Below are 24,308 nucleotides of genomic sequence, written 5' to 3' on the forward strand. Positions count from 1 at the left end.
CCGTCGCCTCAGCGCCCATGTCCCTGCCTCGGCGCACTCAGCCTCCGTCGCCTCAGCGCCCATGTCCCTCGAAGTCTAGGACATGGACATGGCCGTGCCATGCACCATTGTTGGTGCGCGTGCACCGAGCCCGATGATGGCCCGAGACACGCGTGAGTCTAGGAGCGTGTCTAGGAGTACCCCGGCGGGGGCGGGGCAAAACCCCAGAGATGGTACCCTCCACCGCACGGCCTTCAGCTTTCAGATTGGCACACACTGCGCGGGTAGCTATAGCTACCCGAAACTGATTGTACATCCCCCTGCCTTATGGCATTACTTTAGCTATGGAAGGCGCGTACACATTTACGTGCCAGAGCTGCCGGGCACGGCTCACGCTGGTGGGGCCTGTGGAAGCAGCCCCAGGGACAGACTCTACATGGCCTATTACGCGTGGACTGCCAGGGCAACTCCAAGCGAGCGTGTTTGACAACGCGAGCGTGGATGAATCTTTCATAGTGCTCGACGGCAAGCGGCAAGGTGAGGTTTGGCGCCTTTCTGGTTGCAATTACTGCTCATAATATTGAAAAGGAAGCGGTAGGTGTCGGGAGTCAGTCGCGCGAACGAATTGCAGCTGCTAGGGCTTCAGCGCGTAAAGATATGCAAGACGTGCACGATTGCTGAGTGCTTGACGTTAATCTGGCGATGTAGCCTTCGCTGGTTGTCGCGCGGTCAGGTGGGCCTCCGCGAAGTGGGGCCCTCACGCCTGCTGGAACTGGCGCAGAAGCGGTGCCCTTGACACCCCGGTCATTATGTTACCCGGCCTGCCGTGTGCCGTCCCACACTTGCCACGCTCCAGGTGCTTCTGTTGGGTCACACCCGGGCAGTGGCCAGGCGGGGGGCCCGCCAGCACTGCGTGCGGGTCCCAGTCGGACCGCATTGGAAGCGGGGCCGGCGCTGGGCACCACTACCACCAGTACCACCCGGCAGTCGCCCCCGCAGCCGGTGCCGCTGCCGCAGCAGCAGCAGCAGCAGCAGCAGCTTATGCAGGCGCGAGGCTTGGAGGAGTCCTTTGTGATGCTGGGCGCGGCATCCGTGCTGCGGCCGGGGCCGGCCGGCCACCCGCACCTCAGCCCGCTGCACATGCAGCTGCTGCAGCAACAGCAGCAGATGCTAGCACTCCAGCAGCAGCAACAACATCAACAGCAGCAGCAACAACATCAACAACGACAGCCCCCGTCACAGCAGCAGCAGCAGCTGCACCAACCTCAAGGCCCCGGGCAGCAGCCCGGGACACCGGGGACGGCCGCGCCGGCGGCGGCGCAGGCCGGCCTGCCGCACGGGTCACCCCAGCAGCAACAGCAGCAACAGCAGCAACAGCAGCAACAGCCCTCGCCACACGCCTCCCCGACACAGTCTCTGCCGCACTCAGGCAGCGGGCGACTCGCCGCGGCCACCGCAGGCGGGCCTGTGTCGGCGGGGCCCACTGGCGGAGGGCCGGGCGGCGCGGCGGCGGGCGGTGGAGGCGGAGGTGGAGGCGCGCCTCCGCCTGATGACGGCGGGGGCGGCGGCGGGGGCTCGGCGGGTAGTGGCCTGGACTCCAAGCTGCAGGCCCTGGCGCAGCTGTTTGAACTGGCCTCCACCAACACCCAGGTGCGTTGTGGGCTGCTACAGGGGGGTGGGAGGAGTGGGGCACTGGGGTACCCGTCGCGGGGCCTCAGCCCCTCAGTTCGGGGCGGAGTGGAGTGCCCGGCAACCCGCGTCCGGCACTTGCTTGCACAGTCCCCGCGCTGACCCGCACGTGCATGCACATCGCAACGCCTGCACATTCCTGCGTGTTGCATTCCCTTATCCTCTCAAACTACGCACGCACACACACGCACGTACCTGCGCGCGCATGTTTGGTTTCGTTTCTTTTGTGTTTAACACACGCACGCACGTGCCTCCTGCAGGTGGACCACCCGCTGTGCATGGACTGTGTGGGGCAGCTCAAGGAGGAGATGGAGGCGCAGGTGGGGTGGGGCGGGGGCAGCGAAGGGGGGGGGCGGCTCGAGGACATGGGCTGCGGATGCCGCGGCAGTGACAAGGCCGTAGCCAATGTCTGTCATACTCAGGTTAGGAGTGCCTGGGACCGTTGTAGGACACTCGCATGGGCTTGCACCCTTGGGAACGTGAGGACACTAATCCCCACCCAAGGTTAGGTAGATGGGCGTAACAGGTGTTTCGGGGAAGTATGGTCTGGGCTCGGCAGGTCGGTCGACTGCGGTAAAGTATATTCTAAGGTAATCCGCGGCCGTAACTCTGCATTGCATCCACTGTCCTATGCGTTATGTTTTCCTTGTGCTCTTTATCACACACACACACACACACACACACACACACACACACACACACACACACACACACACACACACACACACACACACACACACACACATGCACATGCACACTGCATCCCAGCGATCGGGCTTATGCCCCCACCGCTCCCACCACCACCCCCACCACCACGTGCAGATTGCGGAGGCGGAGCGCGAGATCGCGGCCTACAGCGCCTGCCTGCAGCGACTGGAGGCGGGAGGCGGAGGCAGCGGGGGCGGGGGCGGGGTCAGCAGGGCGGCAGGTGGAGCCGGAGGCGGAGCGGAAGGCGGCGAGGGCGTGGTTGAGGGGCCCGAGGCGGCCACAGGCGTGGCGGGAGTTAGCAGCTCGGCGGAGGCCACGGCGGGCGGGGTCGGGGGCGCCGGCACGGTGCGTGGGTCTGGGCCAGGTGCTGGTGCTGACGAGGAGTACTACGTGTTGGAGGAGATCAGCCGCCTGGAGCAGGAGCGAGACCAGGAGCGGTGAGAGGGAGGGAGTATTATGTGCCCGAGCCCACCGGAAACGTCACAGAGAGGAGGGAGGGAGGGACGGAGGTAATACCCAACCTTGTCGAGAACGCCCGTACTTGTGCGGGTGATGGATGGATATGCTCTCGCTCAGCTTGGCCATGCGCCCATGCCGCCAGCCCCCCGCCCCCCCCCCCCCCCGCTGGCCCCCGCCATACACTTACTCGCCCACACGCCTACACACACACACACCCGCCGCAGTGCCCGTGCCGAGGTCCTGGGGTCGGAGCTGGCGGCGGTGGCAGCGGAGCTGAGCTCCCTGGCCGCCGCCTCAGCAGACCTAGACAGCCTGGAGGTGAGGGGATGGGGGTTGGGGGGACTCCACCATTGGAGGACGGGGGCTTGCTCGCGCTACGTGTGCATGCGTCCGTGCACGCACGTCACCGTCGCACCACTCCGCGTACGACGCGCTGCCCTCGTCTTGTACCCATCAACACACGACAAAAGGCACTCAACTGCACGCATCATACCAACAGCCACCCCACCACTCACCCAACATCATACCACACATTCTCTCTCTGTCTCTCTCTCTCCCTCTCTTGCAGGAGCGCTACTGGCACGACGTGGCCGACTTCGAGCTGCTGCTGCGCGCGCACACGGACGAGCGGGGGGCGCTGCTGGCCAAGATAGACAGGGCGGGCCAGCGGCTGCAGCTGCTCAAGAACACCAGCGTGCTGTACGACGCGTTCAAGATCTGGTGGGGGGGGGGGGTATTGGGGGGCCGGGTCAGGGGCGGAGGCGGGGGGCGGAGGCGGGGGTGGGCAGTCGGGATCAGGCATATGTGACTTTGAGCCCGGGGCCGGGGACGCCGCGTGGGCTTGCTACGGGCGCAATACCGCGTCGTCTTGCTGAGTATGGCATGTGTGTTGACAGCGTAGAGGGAAGGAGATACATGCCATTCTTAGACAATGCCCATGCGAGTATGCGACCTGTGCGTGTCCCGGTGGTGCAGGCACGACGGCCCCTTCGGCACCATCAGCGGCTTCCGCCTGGGCCGCACGCCCGAGGTGCCGGTGGAGTGGGACGAGGTGAACGCGGCGTGGGGCCAGGCGGTGCTGCTGCTGCACACCATGGCGCAGGTGAGGTGCAGAGAGAAGAGTGGCCGCAGGGGCTGGGGGGAGTGGCAGGGCACAAGGGCATGAAGGCGTTGTGCGTGGCAGGAGGGCAGCAAGAAAGGTTGGTGACCCCCCCCCCGTCGGTCATCGGTACGCACAGCACCACACCTGCTGTCTACTTCGCTACACTTCTCTGTACCAATCCTTGCACCCCCCCCCCCCCCACCACGGGTGCTCAACTGCTCCTGAAGTCTCCCGCCTGGCCCCCATCCCCCGGCCCCCCACCCCGCCGCCTCCCTCAGATGGTGAAGCTGCAGTTCAGCCAGTACCGGCTGATGCCCATGGGCTCACACCCCCGGGTGGCGGACAAGCGCGCCACATACGACCTGTTCGGACCCGTGTCCAAGGTAAGGGAGGGCGGATGGGACGGAGCTAAAGGGGCGGGGATTCGAGGCCGTGTGCGTTCGATACGGCAAAGGGAAACGGCAAAGGCCGGTGTGCAGGTGTCGCGGCAGCTGCACGTTGCCGTTGCAAATGAGCTTGTACGGGTGCGGCCCAGGAATGCGCCGACCCGTGCCGACCCTTACGTGCGCCTTGCCCGTGAAATATCCGCCGCGCCGCCGCCACACGCACACACAACCGAACCCCCGTGAGAGTGGGACCTACCCATTGAGCACCCGCACGCAATCCTCCACCCCCAAACCCCTCCTTGCCTCTGCCCACCCCCGCCTCTCCTCCCACCCACCCCACCCAACCCCGCCTCTCCTCCCACCCACTCCACCCACCCCCGCCTCCCCTCGCCCCCCAGCTGTGGTCCGCCAACTACGACCGCGCTATGACCGCCTACCTGGCCTGCCTGAGGGAGTTTGGCGAGTTCGCGCGGCGCAAGGACTTGCAGGACGGTGAGCTTGGGGGCGGCGGTGGGGTGATGGTGTGGGTGGTGGAGGGATGGGTGGGCGGTTGGGTCGGTGGGTGGGGTGGGTGGGTGATGTAAGTACCAGCCCAAACTAAACCAAACCAAGCGGAACTAGTTGAGCACAGGCAGAGGCGAAAGATGCAAGCGATAGTACGGGAAGGGGCCGAGGCGTCTTGGAGAAGCAGGGCGAGCGGCGCCGGCGTATCCTGACGCGTCCTGACCCGTGGAGTTGAGACTGAGAACCGGGGGTGTGCGGGCAAGCTCTGGCAATGGCCTTGTGGAAAGTACCCACCGGCAGCCTCCGCATCGCGTGGCCTGCAGCGGCCTTGCCGTGATGTGACGCCCAGCGGCGGCACCCGGCATGTGCAACGGTGTGGCCTGCTGACGCGCATGACCCACACGCAAGCCCTTCCTCCCTGCCTGGCCTGGCCTGGTCTGGTCTGGCCTGGTCTGGCCGCTTTGCAGGCAAGGTCATGCCGTTCAACTTCCCCTTCGCCATCGACGGCGACAAGGTGAACAACGCCACCATCAAGCTGACACTAAACAAGGACGCGCGCTGGACCAAGGCGCTCAAGTTCATGCTGGCAAACCTCAAGGTGTGGGCATATGCGTGCGCGGGGCGTGGGCTGTGAGCGCATGCGGGCGTGTGGCCGGCAGCTGGTGTTATGCGGAGGAGCGGCATGGTGGGATTGGTCGGGCTTTTCATTGAGTGGCCAGGCACGCCCCGCGGCGTCCAGTGCCTTTGTTGCCACAGCCGCAGTTGTGGAAGGCGTACTGCCTAGGTTTGCACGCACCAGTACCCGTGCAAAGCCCCTCTAACGCTCCCTCTGTTGCCCCCATGCTTTACGCGTGTGGCGCAGATCGCGCTGCAGTGGACGGTCAAGCAGGACCAAGCAGGGGTAAGTGAAACGGCGTGTCACTCAGCCGGCTGCGTGCGGGGTCTTATGGTGTGCGCTACCCTGCTAATGTGGACTGCGCGCTGCCGTACCCAGGACAGAAGATTGCGCTCCCACACTCTTGCAAGAGATACACAGCTTGAAGCACATCCTCCCACCTGCCTGCCTGGCTGCCCGTCTTTGCCCGGCCGCCGCAGGACGCGCCGCCGCTGCCGCACCTGGCGCAGGAGGGGCCGCAGCTGCTGCCGGAGCTCTGAGGGTGGGGGCCTCTGGCTAGGTAGCCAGATGGAGGCGGCGGGGTGGTGGTGGTGGTGGGGGTGCAAAGATGGTTGGGAAGCCGGTACATGCGTAGCGGCATGACAAGTAGTGCGGCTGTTGACAAATGTGCTACGCCTGGCTGCGGTTTGCTCTGCTGTGGCATTGCGATTGCTAGGCACCTGGTTTGGCTATATGCCTGTGGAAACCGACCCCGGCTATCTCCGGCTGATGAGGTTGTTCGGCCTCAGACTGTGGAGGGGCTCAGCCCCTTTTCCCGTGACCGGGGAACACTTGTCCAACCCCTTGCCAGTGAGTTATGTCCGGGGGAGGCTAGGTACTGCTGCAACTGTGCACAGTGATATTGTTCCTTTGCGGAAACCGTCCAGGCTACGGTGCCCCCGTCACGGAGGTACCGGTAATGCGCATCAGCAAACTGCAAGCAAGTCGGCAATGTCTGTGTACAGGAACTCCGGCGTTACCGTATATCATGCCTTGACGTTGCACATGAAATGTTGGGGTCTGAGGACACACGTCGGGACTACGCCAACGTGCCCATTACCGGATTACCCTGTCCCATCGCACCGACGCACCCGTAACAGAAGTACCGGCGTTGTGAGACGACAGTTGCCCAGTTTTGCAAGCCTTGCTGGCTTGCTGCGCCCAACTGCTTCGGGAGTCGATGGCAGGGCTGGCCGATGGCATCGAGCAATCAGCAACATTACACATATTGATATGCTTGAAAGAACGCAAGACGCACAAGCGAACATGACGTTGTAGAGCCGAGGCCAGTGAGCTAGCACACTATTACACGTGGACTGTGAACGTGGCAATCTGAACTTGCCCCGGCGCAACCCACACGCCTCGTACTCATACCACATCACAGCTCCTTCCTACGCACCCCGAAGGGGCCACTACATCGGCACCATCACTCGAACACGCAGTTAACACCATTACTAGTTTACACGATAAGCTTTAGCCGCTGCAGCTCTGCGTCCATCGGTGCAGTCAGCTGCATGCGCGGCCACGACCACCGGCATGCCTACATCACTAGTTGCATTGACCGGCCAACGCCGGCCGCGGCTGCATTTGCCGGGGCCCCACAGCGCTCAGCCAACGCCAAGTTGCATCAAGCCGGCGGCGCCTCACTCCAGCACGGCATCCTCCCGCCCCTCCACCCACCCGCATCCCCGCCGCCACCCGTACTCCGTGCGGCAGACGCCTCCTCGTGCAGTGCCTGTCGGCGCCTCCTCCTCCATGCCTCCCTACATTGCCACCCCAACACCAACGCCATCGGCGGCCCCTGTGTTGTGTACTGGACTACTTGCTGGCGGCCGCCGGCTGGGGCTTGCGCCACAGCCCCTTGACCGTCTCGGTGAGTCCGGGCCCGGCCAGGTTCATCTTCATAATGCCCAGGTACGTCACCACTGACATGCCCAGCACACCCACACGGGCGGGCCCTGCGGCACCAAGGGAGGAGAGGGGGAAGGAGGTAAGGAAGGGGCGAAGATGGCAAGGTAGCATGCGGGCCACCCGCGGTCAAGCAGAAAGGAGGACCAGGTGCCTTCGCTTGCCCAGATTGCTGGCATAGCAGGCTCCTCCACGCAAGCAAGTCGAAGCGCTGACTTATCGCAGCGCAGTGGAGATAAGTCTAGTTATTGCGACGTAACTGCCGTGTTGCGTTAGAGTCACGCACGGCGCAGGACGCTCGGGTACGTGCCTGTGCATGGGGCCGAACCGAGCTGGGTCTTGTACGCGTCAGGAGCACACGGCGCCTTATCTGCCGTTGTGCTTCTGTACTGTATTTCGGATCGTCCCTCTGCCGGGACGGTGACCTCAGTGTGTCGCACTTAAACGTTCCCTACATTTCTGGACTTTCTTTGCAATCCTATACCTGGTTCTAACTATACTTTACCATGTCTGGACCGAATAAGCGTTTAATATATACTCAGACGGAGTTGCAGCGTTTTGTTGCGCGATCCTGCTCAATGGAACCCCTTAGCTTGATCACGCTCGCTCTCTGATCGTAAGGGAATGCCCTTCGACGCTTCTCTGGCGCTTTGGACCACGCTTTGGTTCGGGGGCCGCATTCGGGAGCAAATCGGAGCAGAGCGGAGCTTTCAAGCGGAGCAAAGGCGCGCGAAGCGTTGCGGACAAGGCGTTCGGCAAGTCGCTGAAAGCAAAAGGGCATGCACAGCTGTGCGGGCGGGCTACTTGCTTGCCATGCGGGTCCTGCTTGCCGTGCCTTCGTGTCTACCCGTCGCTTTACAGTTCACAGCTTTGTGCAATACCTTTCCACATCTTCCATCGTGCCACCCCCACCTCCCCAAGACCCTCAGGACTTTTGGCGCGGTACTTCCCCTGTCTGCCTATCCAGGCCGCAGGGCCCGCGTGCCCTTGGGGAAAGGGCGTGTGTGCCGTTGGGATCCGGCCTGTGCGCCGCAAGCAACGGGCTTTGCGCCCTTGCCTTATGGACAATGGACGGCATACGTGCCCTTATGATACGGCCTGTGTGCCGCAAGCAATGGGCTCCGCGCCCTTGCTTTATGGACAATGGACGGCATACGTGCCCTTATGATACGGCCTGTGCGCCGCAAGCAATGGGCTCCGCGCCCTTGCTTTATGGACAATGGACGGCATACGTGCCCTTATGATACGGCCTGTGTGCCGCAAGCAACGGGCTCCGCGCCCTTGCTTTATGGACAATGGACGGCATACGTGCCCTTATGATACGGCCTGTGCGCCGCAAGCAACGGGCTCCTCGCCCTTGCTTTATGGACAATGGACGGCATACGTGCCCTTATGATACGGCCTGTGCGCCGCAAGCAATGGGCTCCGTGCCCTTGCTTTATGGACAATGGACGGCATACGTGCCCCTATGATACGGCCTGTGCGCCGCAAGCAATGGGCTCCGCGCCCTTGCTTCATGGACAATTTACGGCGTACGTGCCCTCATGATACAGCCTGTGCGCCGCAGGCAACGGGCTCCGCGCCCTTGCTCCATGGACACTTCACGGCGTACGTGCCCTCATGATACGGCCTGTGTGCCGCAGGCAACGGGCTCCGCGCCCTTGCTTCATGGACAATGCGCCGCGTACGTGTTCTTATGATACGGCCTGTGCGCCGCAAGCAACGGGCTCCGCACCCTTGTTTTATGGACAATTCACGGCATACGTGCCCGTATGATGTGACCTGTGTGCCGCAAGTAACGGCTTCGCACCCTTGCTTTTGGGTAATAGATGGCATACGTGCCCTTATGATACGACCTGTGTGCCGCAAGCAACGGGCTCCACACTCTTGCGTTGTGGATTATAGACGGCATTGAAATGCTTACGTGCCTTCGTTGTACATGCCTTTGCGTTGTGGACAATGTGTGGTCTGAGCGCCACGTTCGGATACGGCGTGTGTGCCGCCAGCAACAGGCTTTGCGCCTCGCATCATGTGTCTTGCGATATGGCCCGTGTGCCGCATGCAATTATGCTGCCTGCCCTGTCGTTATGGACGCTTCGACTTGTTGCGTGCCCTGCTGCGTGCCCTGTCGCAATACGCCTTGAGTGTACCGTGCACGGCAAGCCTGCGCCTCGCTATTGCTTCGTGTTGACAACGGAGCGGGCTTACGTGATCATGCGTCACCCTGTACGTCTTGAGGTCCGCACGCACATCATACTATCACGCGGCATCACCCTTGTAGTTTGGCTGACGCACCCCAAGCCAACCTATATGCATTCGATGTGTGCGCTAGGCCCAAGTGCCGAATTTGTTTTTCCGGATATTTCGCCCTCAGTGAGCGATGTGGAGTTTTGTGCAGTTCGGCCAGCATGCTATTGCCCAGCCAATAACAATACCGCATGACGCATAAGCATGCCTTCGTGCCCTGCACCAGGCATCGGACGCTGTGTCACGCAGTGAGCCCGACCCTGCGCAACCAACATTTTGTTGCGAGATACGGTCGGAGCTGGGATTACAGCCTGCCTGGTGGGTTTGGATGGCGCCCGTGTGTTCGGCTGGGCTGTTGCTGCTCGCGGTGGGGCCCACCACCAAGTCACGGCACCCATCCGCCCTCCCCTCTTGTTGGCCCACCCGCCTGTACACATGCCAGTCACCCGCTCGCCATCCTGTGAAAGCGGGTAGCCGACTTGGCAAGCGCTTTTCCTGACACTTGGCGCAGGTTTGAGTGGGATACCAGAATGGTCTGAATGTAGTTGTTGGATAACCAGTACACTGCGGTGTGTAGCTGGTTAGCGGGAGTGCCGTGCATGAAACACGCTACTCGACCCGCCATGCCCGCGCGATGGTACCACCAACCGTTCAACCCAGATCCATGCCGGGGTAGCATCGACCCCACAGTCAGACTGATAGCTCCTATCCAGGTGTCAGGCGCCATGTATGTATCTGTGGACGCGTCAAGCTGGCTTGTGCCGTAGCGTTGGCCGCCTGTATGGCACGCCCGGCATCTGTGTCACGTTATGGCCTCATGCTTACCGTAGTCACGCGGCTTGCGTGCTGTGCGGCACGCTCCCTGCCAATCCTTCAGGACATGTATGCATACATGTTACTTCGTCAGAGCCATAGCAGGGGCAGCGTGTTCTGTCAATGCCTCATGAACCCAGAGACCCAAGCCAACGTACGCATTAGTTCCGCAACGCACGTCAATGCCAACTGTATGTGTCGCCTGCCCACTCGCGAGTGGACGCCTAGGGTACCAACCTTGGTTCCCTTCAGCCCCGGCCTTACTTCACCCGGCGGGGCAATTACTTATCACCGAAGTGCTAGGAGCAGTGTGCTATATGTCATTACTATTAAGTAAGAGCGTATGGCGACACAGGCTCACATGTGGGTAGCCAGGCTGACAGTGCCCTGCGGGCTTGGCAGTCGGCAGGCATCCCAACTCAGCCCGGCCTCCTCACAGCAGTACCACGACGTGCCCGTACGTGGTCGAGTGCGGAGTTTGGCTGCCGGCGTGGCTGTATCATCTCTCACATTGGATGACCCATCCGCCACTGCTGTTCAGTACTGGCACGTCCCTCGAGTCGCTCACCCACCGGCTCCGCCCAGCGTTCGCTCCCTTTCGCTGGGCCGGGGCCCGTGGCGCATCCAACCCGCCATCGCGGCCCCGAGTGCTCCTTATTTCCTCCCATCACTACGCCTTCTATCACTATAGATACATTGCGCGTTCCACGCGTGCCGGGTATCCTTCACCCCTCCGCGCCGCTCGACCAGGCCAGCCTTGCTGGGGTTGCTGAGGTGTTACCCTTCATGTTGCCCTCCCTGCTATTACGGTACACCCCACAGCCGCCGTGGCGTACGGTATCGGCACGTACGGGACATTGTGTGCATGCATCCCCGCGGCGTTTGGAGGCAAACATTCACGTGCGCGCCTGTCCTGCGTCCGCCGGGGTGATGCTATCTATGGGCGTACCTACTGCTTGATGGGTAGTGACTCTTATGCAAGACACTGCAAATCTCAAGCATGGCACCTAGCTAGCAAGAAAGAAATTAGTGTTCGTGGCCATGCTGCACGGCTGGGCATGGCTGCCCGCATCCTACACCACGACGGCGCGGGTGAAGGGCAGGTTGCCGCGCGTGACTCGCGTACGTAAAACCGCTCTAGTGTTGCAACTCGCGCCTTCTCCTGCGTGGCGCATGTTGGCTAGCCTGTCCCAGCTTCGAGTCACGACGTTGTTATTATTCCCAAGGTTGTTCCGAGCAGCCTAAACGTCAACACGTGTTATGGCATGGCCCTGGGGGCCGGTAGAGAGTACCGAGGTCTCCAGTGGTTCGTGCCAACACGTGCCAACACGCACTGTTACCTTTCCTGGGCACACGGACGGCCACAGCTGCCCAGAAGCCACACACCTGAACAAGGATGCATGTGTTTCCCTGTAACGCCCCGGCGTCGTCTGCATGGCTGGCGCACGCGGGACAACGCATGTGTGTTTCTGTCGTGGCCATTGGTGCACCTGATACGTTTGTGAGTCTGGTATCATGGCCCTTGCAAAGCCAGTCGTGTTCCTATTGCTGCTTGTCTTCTGGTAGTGACCATTGGCCGCCCATGACCGACGGAGTGTGGCGCTGTCAGGCCCCGCGTTGGCGTCGCCCTGCGCCTGCAGCAGGTGCCGGCGGCGCCTCCGGCGGCGCTCATCCCCGCGTGATGGTGCTGCTCGTGCAGCCAATATCCCCAAGCACGAAGCTCGTTCTATTGACCGCTGTCGAGTGTGCAACTAGGACCGTACGTTCGTGCGCAAGCTAGGCGATGGGCGGAGCGCTCCGCGGTGTTCGAGACACATGATTTCGGTAGCGCAAGGGCACGAACGCCACCGCCATCACCGCCGACCGCACCTTGGTTTGCATGACCGGCCGTTGGGCCGAGCGCTTTGCGAGAAGAGCTGCATACGCGAAGCCAATCAAGCCCAGCCACCAGGGCTGCCGTCGCCCGCACCATGACCTCCCGGCGTTGAGGACTACTACCAAACTCTGGCAGCACTTTCGGCCACTAGTGCAACCTCAACACGGGCGGGCTGGGGCGGGCACGGCGGACTTGGTGGGGTTATCGGGAGCTGCGAGGCCGGAGGTAGGAGGCCGCTGAGGGCCACGAATGAGTTGCTAGGCCGCTTGAGGCATGAGTGGAGGCTATTGTCGGTTTGAGAGATTGGGATTGTCGTTTGGGGCCGTGGCGGTTTGTAACGCTACACGGCAGTAAGGAGTCAATAAGCGCTGACTTATCGCAGCGCAGTGGAGATAAGTCTAGTTATTGCGACGTAACTGCCGTGTTGCGTTAGAGTCACGCACGGCGCAGGACGCTCGGGTACGTGCCTGTGCATGGGGCCGAACCGAGCTGGGTCTTGTACGCGTCAGGAGCACACGGCGCCTTATCTGCCGTTGTGCTTCTGTACTGTATTTCGGATCGTCCCTCTGCCGGGACGGTGACAACCCACCCGCCCCCCCTGGTGCCGCCGCGGATTAATGTGGTGGCACCCGTGGGCGCTGCGGCGTGCGTGGTTGTCTGGACTCTGCTGCTATCAGGCACTTCATACATGCGACACACCCAGTACTGGCAGCACTTTCGGCCACTAGTGCAACCTCAACACGGGCGGGCTGGGGCGGGCACGGCGGACTTGGTGGGGTTATCGGGAGCTGCGAGGCCGGAGGTAGGAGGCCGCTGAGGGCCACGAATGAGTTGCTAGGCCGCTTGAGGCATGAGTGGAGGCTATTGTCGGTTTGAGAGATTGGGATTGTCGTTTGGGGCCGTGGCGGTTTGTAACGCTACACGGCAGTAAGGAGTCAATAAGATACTAATAGCGGATGTCCGTGGCTCGACAGGTCGACTCACCCCGCGCCGCTTTGGGCAGGTAGTCGGTAACGACGGCGTTCATGGTGATGTGCGAGTGCACGGGGATAGCTACGCTGAAGATGAAGTCCGCGGTGCGCTGAAGGATGCTCCCCTGCAGGTTCAGGTCATAAGGGGGCACAGCAGTTGGGGGGTCTGTGGAGCCAACCAGGAGGCCGGCCTTAGAAGCGCACTGAAGAGCGCTGAAGCGCTGGTGAAGCGAGGCGTGGAGCGTGCAAGCTTGCTGGGCGTGGCCTGTCAGGCTATCCAACGCGTGCGTATGCCGCAAGCAGCTGTCGCGGCAAGATCCATGCTTACCTTGCTGGAGAAGATGGCCAGAGGCGTGGCGCCTGTCAGGCCGAAGCAGCAACAGGGGGTGTGCGGAGGTGGCAGTGTCAGCGCCCCGTCGTGACCAAGGGTTGGTGACGCCGTGCCCGAGCCCTTGCCCTGGCATACCTGCTAGGCCGTAGCCAGCGAACTCATGCGCCTTATGGAAGGCGTGGCCGCCCGCAGTGTCCGCTGCATCGACAACAGTCCCGGAGTTCAGTGCACTGGTCAAAACGTCGCGCCGGGCTTGCTTGATGGTCAATTACGATACTATTCACCTTGCAAAACGCGCTGCATTCTCAAAGCTAGCCAAGCTGCGGAAGATTCTCTGTCGCGGCGTGGGAATCAAGCGACAAAACACAGCCAACGCAAGCAGACAGATGCACTAGAGATAGCGGTAAGGCCGTATCGACTATGAGCTGACGTCAAGGGGAAACGGAAATTGCCTGCGGGGCATGATGGAAAACCAGGGCGACACAACTGCTCCCGTTTACACATGCCCGCTTCAATTCCCTTGACGACATAGACGGGCCTGTGCACTACACACTTAAATTCCCCGTTGCTTGTCCCGGAACCAAACCATGCAGCGGTCAAGTCGCCAGGCAATTGCTCTTCTGCGTAGCCCGGCTACGCAGGAGGCCATGCAGCAGCTGGCGGCCTCTACCTCTTTTGGCGCCCAGCAATTCAGGTGTGTGCAACATTCCCGGCCGTGCGGTTCCGAGATGGCCGCGACGATTAAGCGCTTTCTTCGGCCCCTCTCCCCGCCAGGTTCATTGGAGGCGACAGGGTTCCTGAGTTCTGGGGCAAGCCATCGCCATACACCGGCGGCACAGACTTCCTGGGCACGCCGAAGAACCACCTTGACGTGCGTGGGGTGCAGGCGGGATGTGGGGCGTGGGCGAGGGGCCCCGTTCTGCCGTCGCGGCGGGCTAACGCGGCCCTTCCCTGCCTCCCTCACGCTCGCACCCTTCCATCCCTACACAGCTTATCAAGAAGCGCCCGCTGTCGCCTGACGTAATGGAGATTGACAACAAGTCCGCGCACTACAAATTCCCTCTGGGCGCGCTGAGCTCCATCACCAACCGTGTGACCGGCGTGGCGCTGTCCGTGGGTGAGTTAAGGGTTCTTCAAGAGCCCACATTGTTGGGGCGGGGTTGGTTACATCACAGAAGCGACGCGGGCAAGCCGCTGCTGAGCTGAGTAAACAGCGATGAGCATAAACAGCCAAGGCGAGAACGCCAAAGGCTGCGGGAAGTGCCGTACGAACAGGAAGAGCCGCCCGCGGGCGCACCTGCAGCCCGACACCACCAGGAATAGTTCCGCATACACCGACGCCCTATGCACAAGACGCCCACCACCGCCACCAAATCCCCACCGCCGCTGGTACCACCCATATTTACGCGCAGGCTTTGCCGGCGCCGGCGTGTTCGCGCTGCGCGGCTCCCTGGACGGCGTGGTGGCGGCCTGCGCCGGCTCCTTCCTCATCGGCTTCCCGCTCAAGTTCCTGGTGTCGTACGCCATCATCTACCACTGGCTGGGCGGGCTGCGGCACATCGTGTGGGACGTGTCCAAGATTGGCAACCAGGCCGACCGCACCAGTCTGCTGGAGCTGCCCAAGGTGGAGATGAGCAGCAAGGTCCTGCTGGGAGCCAGCGCCGCCCTGGCGCTCATCGCCGCGGTGCTGTGAGCGGCAGCACGGCAGTGGTAGCAGCCGAGTAGAGGAGCAGGCCAGCGGGAGGAGGAGGCGGGGCAGGAGGAGGCGGCAGCACCAGCAGTAGCAGCGGCCCGTGGGTGGAGGAGGGTGATGACCGGTTGCTCAGTGTAGCGTGAGGGCGAGGCCAGATGTGCAGCAGGGCCCGCGGGGCACGCGGTGCGCGGAGCTTCTCTGCAATTGCACGGCTGTGGAGCGTGGAAGCCAGACTGTGCTGGCCTTTGTGGCGGTGGTGACGCGAGCGTGCCACTTGCGCTGAGAGAGCTTATCTTTTTTTACTAGCGGGTGTTCGTGGACACACTGTGCATAACGCAAGGGGTACCGGTGTTACTGATGCGTAGGTAGGATGTTTGGGCACCAGGCCATGTTTAGAGCCGGTTCCTACGGCCATTGAGTGTATTGCGCCAAGTAGGGAAACGTGTGTGCGTGTGTTGATGGTGCGCCCACGCCAAGAGCAAGAGTGTCGTGTAGCTGTGCGTGTGCGCCAAAGCGCGTGCATCGTCCGTGCACGCCGGGGAGGGAACTTGTGTCACATTCATCTTGGTTCGCACTCCAGAGCACATCTTACACCGCGCGACTGCGCGAGCGACAATGACGTAGCGCAGCAGCCAATCCGGGGCTGTACAACGCGTTGAAGGTCGTCTTGCCTCCCAAGTCACGGTTTTGCGCTCCACCTCCCTACACCTTTGCCCCCCAATCTCCCACCTCCAGCGCCATGCAGCATCAACCGCTCATCTGTCTCCCAACCAGCTTCCCGCAGTGATGCTCAATCTGGCAACGCCTAGTCCCACACGCTGTTGCACCACACCCCGCCGCGCATGCAACCCACATGCCTGTAGTTGCCCTCATCCAACGCCAACGCCTCACCGTTCGGCACTCCCCATCCCCAACCACCTCCCTCACGCCCATCGAAACCGTAGCCACCACCCACGCCCCAGTCACTCCTGCCTCACGCCTTCCACGTCCGCAGCGGCCCCTCCGCCGCGTACGACGCGATGACGTTGCGGTGCGGGTGGTGCGCCAGGCCGATGGGGCCCTTCTCGTGCACCTGCAAACAGCGCCACATGACGGAGGCGGGGGCCGGAGCGGCGCGGTCAGCAGCGGGCGGAGCGGACTCGCATGCAGCGCAAAGCACGCCGAACGCCCCCTCCTCACATTATCCGCTCAGCCGTGACTGTGGGTCGCTTGGCTTTGAGCTTTCCACTGTGCCTGTTCCACTCTGCTCCCCCTACTCACCCACCTATACCCCTACTCCACCCGTCTCCTACACCCTGCTTCCCCTCCCGCCGCCACCTCTTACCTCCAACCCACCCCTCCCTCAAGCCACCCCTCCCTCCGCAGGCCCCTCCAGCGCGCACCACCCACGTTCATGACGTGCTCCAGCTTGCCGCTGTTGGCGCCGAAGCAGTACAGGATGCCGTCCTCGCCCAGGCAGTAGATGTACTCGCCGCGCGGCGAGGTGACGGCGGCCAGGAAGGCGCCGCCCTCGCGCTTGCCGCTGCTGAAGCTCTTGACCACCTGCAGGCAGGCGGCAGGCGCGCAACGTGGGGCAAGGGGCGGGGCGCGCAGCGGGCTGAATTGCGAAGGGCAGGTGAGAGAGTGCAATCCAGGAAAGAGGGGTTGTCGGGGGTGGGGACGGGCCATGCGTGAGGGGCCAGCAGGGCTTGGCAGACTCGTGGCCCGGACCCATAATGCGGGCCCCACGCTGCGGGCATGCCCAGCCGCCGCACTCTCAGGGGGCAATGTCTGCACCCACCCCGCCTCCCTCCCTCCTCCTCCCGACCGCCTCCCCATTCCCGCCTCCCTGCCGCCCGCCTGCCCCGCGCACCTGGCCCTGCATGGTCATGATGTAGACGGTGGAGGTGCGGCTGCACACCAGCAGCTGGTCGGCGTTCAGCGGGTTGAGCGCAACGCAGTTGATGGCCGCGTCGCCGCCGCCGCCGGCCTGGGGCGGCCTGCAGGGCAAGAGTCAGGGCGGGAGTCAGGGCGGGATTTTTTTTGGGGGGCGGGCGGCGGTGCCCGCGATGGGAGGAGCGTGGGGTGGTGGGTGTGGCCAGGGCCGCCCCCACAGGATTGGGTGGTCCGGGAGAGGCGCGCCGCGCCCCTGGTGGATGTATGCCGGTCCTGAAAGCAGCTGCAGCCCTGATGTAGCCACCCTTGTCCCCGACAAGGCAACCCGGGCCTTCAGACCTCGCTAGAACCCGCCCTCTCGGCCTCTCTCGCGCTCCGCCCCTCGCCCTCACCTGAAGGCTTGCACGCACTCGCAGGACTTGGCGTCCCACACGCGCACCGTGGCGTCGCTACTTGCCGAGATGACCTGGCTGCCGTCGGCGCCCCAGATGACGTCGTTCACGAAGCTGGTGTGGCCGCGCATCTCCTGTGCAGCGCGTGTGCGGTGCGGAGGAGTTCAGTGAGGCGGCAGTGCGGGGGCAGTGCGGGGAGCGCAGTGCAGCCTGGTACAATGCAGTGGGGCAGTGCGGTGCGGTGGGGGAGTGCAGGAAGTGTTGGATGGGTGTGCTGGGCGTGAGAGGTGGGCACTGGCAGGAGAGCGGTGGGGAAGGGATGTGCGCGTGGCGACCTCCGTGGGCGGCATCATCCTCGGCAGACCGTCGATGGATGCCCACACGGTGTGCGTGTAACATTCCAAGTTGGCTTGCTGACAAAACCCACATTCATGCTGCTTCACATGCTTTGACTCACGCACCTTGAGCATCTTGCCGCTCTTGAGGCCATGCACACGCACCGTGCCGTCGAACGATCCGGACAGCACCTGGGGGGTCAGGGGGGAGAGCGTGGGAGGGTTTGAGGGGAGGCAGGTCGCGTCGCGCCGGCGTGCCCAGACATGCCACCAATGGACACGCCGTGGCGCCCAACACCTGCTGGCACCTCCAAAAATACACACACACACACACACACACAGAAACACACACACAAACACACACGCACGCACTGTTAGCAGTCAAAACGCTCAGTGGACGCTCAGTGGACGCTCAGTGAACGCTTACACTCACACGCACACACACATATACACAGACACAGCGCACACTGTGGGCGGGCTTCGTTAAAGTTGTTTCATTACACATAAGCACCACCTGCGTGCCGTCCTTGGACAGGCTGACGCAGGTGACGCCCTGGCTGTGTGCGCGGTCGAAGCGGCGAAGGCACTGGCCGGTGCGGATCTTCCACACCTTGATGCGCCCGTCCTGAGAGCCTGCAGCAGGGGAGGTGGGGGCCGCAGGCATGACAAGGTAAGAAGGGGAGTTCACGGGGGTTCGGGCATGACTAGTGTGAAGTGGAGGTACGGGGGGAGCAGGAGCAGGGGCAGGGGCAGCGGGCACGGGTGGTTTGCAAAAGATCAAGCAGGCGAAGTGGAGCAGGAAGGAAGCTTAACGACCTCCAGCGCAAAGCCCCTCTGGCAACCGTCCATCTCGCCCCTTCCCCCTCCCCTTCCCCTTCCCCTTCCCCTTCCCCTTCCCCTTCCCCTTCCCCTTCCCCTTCCTCTTCCCCTTCCTCTTCCCCTTCCTTTTCCCCTTCCCCTTCCCCGTCCTTTATCATGAATGTCCCCAACAAATGGGAGAGCAGCAGCAGCACCATTCGGCGGTCCTACGCGCTGGGGCTGGCTGCTGGACTTCACGGACATCGGTAACAACACGCCTGCTATACTGCTGTTCCTGGCTACGCCTTCACTTCTTAGATAACCATGATTGTAAACCCCCCGCCTGCCCCGGCTGCCCCTCACCCGACACCAGCATCTCGCTGTCCCTGCTGCAGCCCAGGCACAGCACTGCCTCGTCGTGCATCATGAACATCTCCTCCGCCTGGTAGGTCAGGTCCTTCTTCAGCCGCCCCGTCACCGCGTCCCACACCTGTGTGTGTGTGTGTGTGTGTGTGTGTGTGTGTGTGTGTGTGTGTGTGTGTGTTTGTGTGTGTGTGTGACGTGAACTTGTGGTGCGATGCGGCGGGGTGCGGGGTGATAAGAGGCACAAGCAAAGGTGGTGTAGTGAGCGATATAAATGTCAGTCCCAAAGACCGTAAACTGAGACCCAGGACCGAGTGTGTGAGAGCAAGCAAATGCAGAGGCGGCGGGTGCCATCGTAGTGCCTACCGCGCCTGGCGCACCGCACACCCGCAACCACTGCTGACTGCCCCCTGCAACCGCAGCTGCCCCAACCACACCCGCCCAGGCCCCCCCTCTGCGAGGCTGCCGCCCTCCTCAGCCCCCCTGGGTTAGTTGGGTTTGGAACCAACTACCCCGCCGCCACCGCCGCCGCCACCGCCGCCGCCGCCGCCGCCGCACCTCGATGAATCCGTCCACGCTGCCTGTGATGAGCATGGAGCCGTCCGGACTGAAGCGCGCCACCTCGGGGTGGTTCTTGGTGGTGAACTTGATCTGAGAGGCAGGCAGGTGGTCGGTCGGGTCGCGAGTGTGAGTGTGTGCGAATACTGAGTGTGCGGATGTTGGTGCGCTAATGCCCGCTCACCCCTTCCATGCACCTTCCACCACTGCCCTTCCACCCCGGCACTCTACCCTGCATGCCCTCACACCAGCCCTGTCCACCCACCCACCCACCGACCCACCCACCCCACCCCACCCCCACATTCCCCTGCTTGTATCCCGTTCCCGATGTCGTTTTATCCTTGCAACCCCACCCCACCCCACCCACCCCACCCCCCGCTCACCTCGTGGTCTGGCACGCTGGGGAAGGCCTCCACCTCGTCGCGCGCCGACTGCACAGTGCCGCGGAACAGGTCGAAGGCGGTGCCGGGCGGCAGCAGGCCCTGGCTCTGCTGCCTACAGACATTCACGGGGATAGGCGAGAGGCGAGGGAGGCAATGTGCAGGTCGGGTCAGTGCGCAGGGCGTGGGAGGTTGGGTCAGGCAGGTGCAGCTGGGAGCGGGTTGGTATTGATGTCCGGCACCCGTGGGCGGCAAAGCAGCGCAGCGGGCGCGGGCGGTGCCAAGCGCTTGTCAACGGCCAACCACCCGCCGCTGGCTCCTACCGCGCCCGGGCACCCCCGCCCACCCATACCACCCGCCTGCACACGCCCACACGCCCGGCCCCACCATTTGAGCGCCTGGCCGATGAGTGCCATCATGCGACTGGGCGGCACCATCACCACCTGGGTGGGGAGGAGGACAGAGAAGGTTTGCAAATATTGGTACAGACAAGTGTAGCGAAGTAGACAGCAAGGGGGGATAGCCGTTCATGTGAAGCACGTAGTGACGGCAGAGCGTGGGGGCAGAGGCGGTAGGAGGTGGCAGGGCAAATGAAGGAAGAGGCTGGACGTTGAGGGTGCTGTAGCTGTGGCTACCGGTACACGTCAGGCCTTTGCCACCGACCTGGCTCCACAGGACTCCTCCATTCCACCAAGGCGCAACACAGAGCGACACCTCACCAAGCCGCCCCCCTTCTGCCTCTCCCTCCCCGGCCCACTCCGCTCCACCCCAATCCCTATCCCCAGCCCCCTTCTTCCCCTCCCCCCCCCCCGTGCATCGGCACTCCAAACTTCGTGATTTGATCCCTCCACCCTCCACACGAACTGCTACCCCCCCTCCCTCCCCCGCCCGATGTACAACGACTCGCATATGCAGCTGCAGTTCTCCTTGCCGCGCGACTGTTTCCTTACGAGATTGGTTCAACGTTACCCCCCCGCCCACCCTCCCCGCCCCCCCCACCTCCTGGCTGAGCGCGTGCGCAATGGCCGCCCGCCTCTTCTCCTTGCTACTGCCGCTGCCGTACACCTCCCGGCCGTCGAAGTAGGTGCGCGAGGCCAGGTGCTCCAGGCGGCTGTAGCGCTCCGGGTCGTCCAGCTTCATGCGCTGGAACACCTGCGCAGAGGGGGTTGGGGGTTACATTCATGATTAATTAAGAAGTGAAGTCGTAGGGGGGAGGGGTTGGAGGAGGCGGCAGGGGTGGAGGCGGAGGAGGGGGCGGAGGAGGAGGCGGAGGAGGAGGCGGAGGAGGAGGCGGAGGAGGAGGCGGGTGGAGGCAGAGGCAGAGGAGGGCAGAATGCGATAGGCGGGGGCGCCACCAACAAGTACAGGATGCGGTACTCCTCTTATAACCCACAACCCGCTTTGGACCCAGAAGGGGGAAGACCCGGCCCGGCCTGTCGGCGTCCGCACCTGTGTTTGCCGCAGCATGGCGCGCGCGGTGTCGATCTCCCGCAGCTCAAACAGCTCGAGCACAACCTGCAGACCGAGGGGGATTACACGCGTTAAGTTTACTAAGTGAAGTCGGTGGAGGGGGATGCAACTAGTTGAACTTTTGGGAGTGGTGGCTTGGTTGACTTGGAGCGGAGGTCTAGGTCGGCCGGGGCTGCGGCGGACGTACACGCTCCCTCGCCCCGAGTGGCTGTTCCTGCTTCACCCCCCCCCCACTCCATCCGTAGCGGCAACACGTTGTGCCAACCCAGACACGTGCCACAGACACACACACACACACACACACACAGTGGCCAGGCTTCGTTAAGTTGTTTCATAACACATATGCAACAGCTGTGCTGCGAGTGGTTCGTGCGGCCATATGATATATTCTTAATATACACAAACACACACATACACACACGCACACGCACGCACGCACGCACACACACACGCACACATCGCATACACTGTCTTTGCGCAACGTTTTCCTTGTGCTCTTCAACACACACACACACACACACACACACACACACACACACACGTTGTTACACGTTGTTACACACACCGTTGTTACACACACGCACACACACACACGCGCACACACGCGCGCACACGTGCGCGCGCACTCAAGCACCTGCTCGTACAGGTCCTCCAGCTTGGCACGTGGCAGCTTGAGCTGGGCCACCTGCGGCATTGCGGCCGGGCCCGCAGGCGGGAGGGCGGCCCGCTCAGTGTGTGCACGTGTGCTAAAGGGCACTTGGAAAACAATACGCGCAGAACAGTAATTGCTATCCAGCCGCACGTGTGTGTGTGTGTGCATGTGCGTGTGTGTATGTGTGTGGGTGTGTGTGCGTGTGCGCGTCACGTGCCCTGGAGCCTCAACCCAGGTGGGCTCCCGCCGCAGTTAAGTCCAAGGAGGAGGGGCACATGCCCACGGGGTGAGGCCTGCAAGCCCCCAGAGCTGCACACCACCCCCCGTCGTTGCTCCCCTCCACTCGCCAGCCGTCTCCCCACCCTCAGATGCTGGAGTCCATGACCGGCTGCCCACTCGTGCGGAGATGACGGACGTGGCCTGAACCCGCCTACAGCCCCTGCCCCGACCCCTGCCCCACCCCTACCTCCACGCCACGGCCCCACCCCTCAGGTGGCTTCTCAGCTCCCCCACCCAGCCCCACGGGCCCGCCGCCTGCCGCCTTCCCACCCCAAACACCGTGCCCACCCTGCCCCACCTCCTCTCCTCCTAAACTACCGTACACAACCCCCTTGCCCCGCCTCCGCCTCCGCCTGCGCCTGCGCCTCCGCCTCCGCCTCCGCCTCCGCCTCCGCCTCCGCCTCCGCCTCCGCCTCCGCCTCCGCCTCCGCCTCCGCCTCCGCCTCCGCCTCCGCCTCCGCCTCCGCCTCCGCCTCCCCCCTTCTCCCCGCCCCCCTGCCCCTTCTGCCCCCGCCCTCCGCCGCCCACCTGCGGCAGCACCGCATCCCAGCGGCCGTTGTTTATGTCGGCCACCAGGTTGTCAACGCTGTCCACCGTGTTCAACGACACCTGGCACTCGTTCTGCGGGCAGGCAGCGAGGCAGAGCGGTAGGGTGGGAGTAGCGGGGGCAGTCGGGAACGCAGGGGGTAGTGGAGACAGTGGAGCGCGTGCTGGGTGGGGTGGGGTGGGGCCAATCCTGCTATGGGGTCACGTTGCCGCGGTGGAGGAGGAGGAGGAGCTTCGGCACGAGCGAGGCGCTGCAGGAGGCGCCTGGCCCTCTGCGCAGTGCAGCTCCCACCCGCCCCTGCCTCCCCACTACACCGCTGTGCCGGTGCCTGGCCCCCTGCGACCCGCACCATGGCCGCCCGCTACTAGAGCCCCAGAGCCTCTGGCAGCTCCTATGCCTTCTATACGCACCGCTCCTCCCTCCCTCCCTTCGCTTCAACACGCCCGCCCCCGTCCATCCGCAGTTCCGCACCACTGCGGCGGGTACCCATCCCATTGCGGTGCTGCCCACGGCAGCGTGCAGCCTCGCATTCCTCCGGGTCACCCTGCCGCTTTGCCGCCCCGCCGCCCTTCCATTCCGGAAGGATCCCACCCTTTCAAACGCGCATGAACCCCAGCCCTCATCCTGTTGCATGCTCTGCCACAGACGCAGAGCCCTGCCCACCTGAATGGCATTGAACGAGTCCGTAAGACCGTTCTCCTTACAAAACTGCAGGATAATCTTGATCACACTGCAGGTGGTGAAGGGGAGCGCCGCGTGCTAGGTGTCAGCGTGCAGCGGGGGGCGGGTGCACGGCGGGCGGCGCAGCGCTGGAGTGCCACGCCGCATCATGTGGAAAACTGGGCGCAATTGGGGTGGTTCTTACTCTGTGGCCTCAATCTCCAGCGACATGGCCGCTGTTCCAGTTCAGAAGAGCTCAGCGCGGGCAGGATCGAAAACGCAGTCAAGCTCCGACGACCAATCTACCAATTCTTGGTCAATTATTGATACATAGGAATGCTAGAACAGCGGATAGAGCGGCAGTTGGGCAAGCTATGCAGCCAAAATTGTAAACCCGGCCGGCTGAAAGCAGCGACGTGTATTGGAATACTTGTGGGCAGTCGTATTAGCTTAAAGTGTTGTAATTGATGTCAAGAAGCAACAAAGGATAGTGCAAGTGTGGGTCTGCGCTCTAGAGCAGCACTGCAGAGCGTTCCCGTGACGAGTCTCCTGTAAAAAGTTACTGCTTCCTAATTAACGCTATTAGAAAACCGAGCGGCACGACGATGTGCTTAACGAAACCCACACGCGGGCACACCCTCGCCATCAGCGAGGGCACCCCTGGGCACCCTGGACACT

At 62.9% G+C, this 24,308-nt stretch overlaps 4 protein-coding genes across 4 annotated transcripts; 2 read left to right on the forward strand and 2 right to left on the reverse strand.

The window, feature by feature from the left end:
• The first annotated feature begins 275 nt into the window (after positions 1 to 275).
• CHLRE_01g020264v5 (uncharacterized protein) lies at positions 276 to 6,667 on the forward strand. The gene is made up of 12 exons (XM_043058461.1): positions 276 to 516; positions 836 to 1,629; positions 1,929 to 1,988; positions 2,491 to 2,813; positions 3,060 to 3,153; positions 3,404 to 3,555; positions 3,811 to 3,937; positions 4,216 to 4,320; positions 4,722 to 4,815; positions 5,295 to 5,425; positions 5,690 to 5,728; positions 5,923 to 6,667. The coding sequence occupies exons 1-12, from the start codon at positions 324 to 326 to the stop codon at positions 5,980 to 5,982; spliced, it is 2,172 nt and encodes a 723-aa protein (XP_042928375.1). The 5' UTR covers positions 276 to 323; the 3' UTR covers positions 5,983 to 6,667.
• A 22-nt stretch (positions 6,668 to 6,689) lies between these two features.
• On the reverse strand, positions 6,690 to 14,055 carry CHLRE_01g020305v5 (uncharacterized protein). The gene is made up of 5 exons (XM_043058462.1): positions 13,913 to 14,055; positions 13,764 to 13,826; positions 13,626 to 13,657; positions 13,311 to 13,422; positions 6,690 to 7,440 (listed from the first exon to the last, which is right to left on the reverse strand). The coding sequence occupies exons 4-5, from the start codon at positions 13,351 to 13,353 to the stop codon at positions 7,301 to 7,303; spliced, it is 183 nt and encodes a 60-aa protein (XP_042928376.1). The 5' UTR covers positions 13,354 to 13,422; positions 13,626 to 13,657; positions 13,764 to 13,826; positions 13,913 to 14,055; the 3' UTR covers positions 6,690 to 7,300.
• Positions 14,056 to 14,155: 100 nt separating this feature from the next.
• CHLRE_01g020350v5 (uncharacterized protein) lies at positions 14,156 to 16,027 on the forward strand. The gene is made up of 4 exons (XM_001689455.2): positions 14,156 to 14,322; positions 14,403 to 14,499; positions 14,619 to 14,745; positions 15,041 to 16,027. The coding sequence occupies exons 1-4, from the start codon at positions 14,216 to 14,218 to the stop codon at positions 15,319 to 15,321; spliced, it is 612 nt and encodes a 203-aa protein (XP_001689507.1). The 5' UTR covers positions 14,156 to 14,215; the 3' UTR covers positions 15,322 to 16,027.
• Positions 16,028 to 16,029: 2 nt separating this feature from the next.
• Positions 16,030 to 24,205, reverse strand: CHLRE_01g020400v5 (uncharacterized protein). Its single transcript, XM_043058463.1, has 16 exons — positions 23,836 to 24,205; positions 23,634 to 23,700; positions 22,952 to 23,044; positions 22,127 to 22,177; positions 21,472 to 21,537; positions 21,022 to 21,174; positions 20,410 to 20,465; positions 20,026 to 20,137; positions 19,643 to 19,735; positions 19,085 to 19,211; positions 18,438 to 18,556; positions 18,050 to 18,115; positions 17,589 to 17,722; positions 17,174 to 17,300; positions 16,711 to 16,863; positions 16,030 to 16,393 (listed from the first exon to the last, which is right to left on the reverse strand). Exons 1-16 carry the CDS (start codon positions 23,859 to 23,861, stop codon positions 16,295 to 16,297), a joined length of 1,542 nt encoding a protein of 513 aa, XP_042928377.1. The 5' UTR covers positions 23,862 to 24,205; the 3' UTR covers positions 16,030 to 16,294.
• Between the last annotated feature and the right edge of the window lie 103 nt (positions 24,206 to 24,308).

This window comes from Chlamydomonas reinhardtii, chromosome 1, assembly GCF_000002595.2.
Source record: "Chlamydomonas reinhardtii strain CC-503 cw92 mt+ chromosome 1, whole genome shotgun sequence".
NCBI lineage: Eukaryota > Viridiplantae > Chlorophyta > Chlorophyceae > Chlamydomonadales > Chlamydomonadaceae > Chlamydomonas > Chlamydomonas reinhardtii.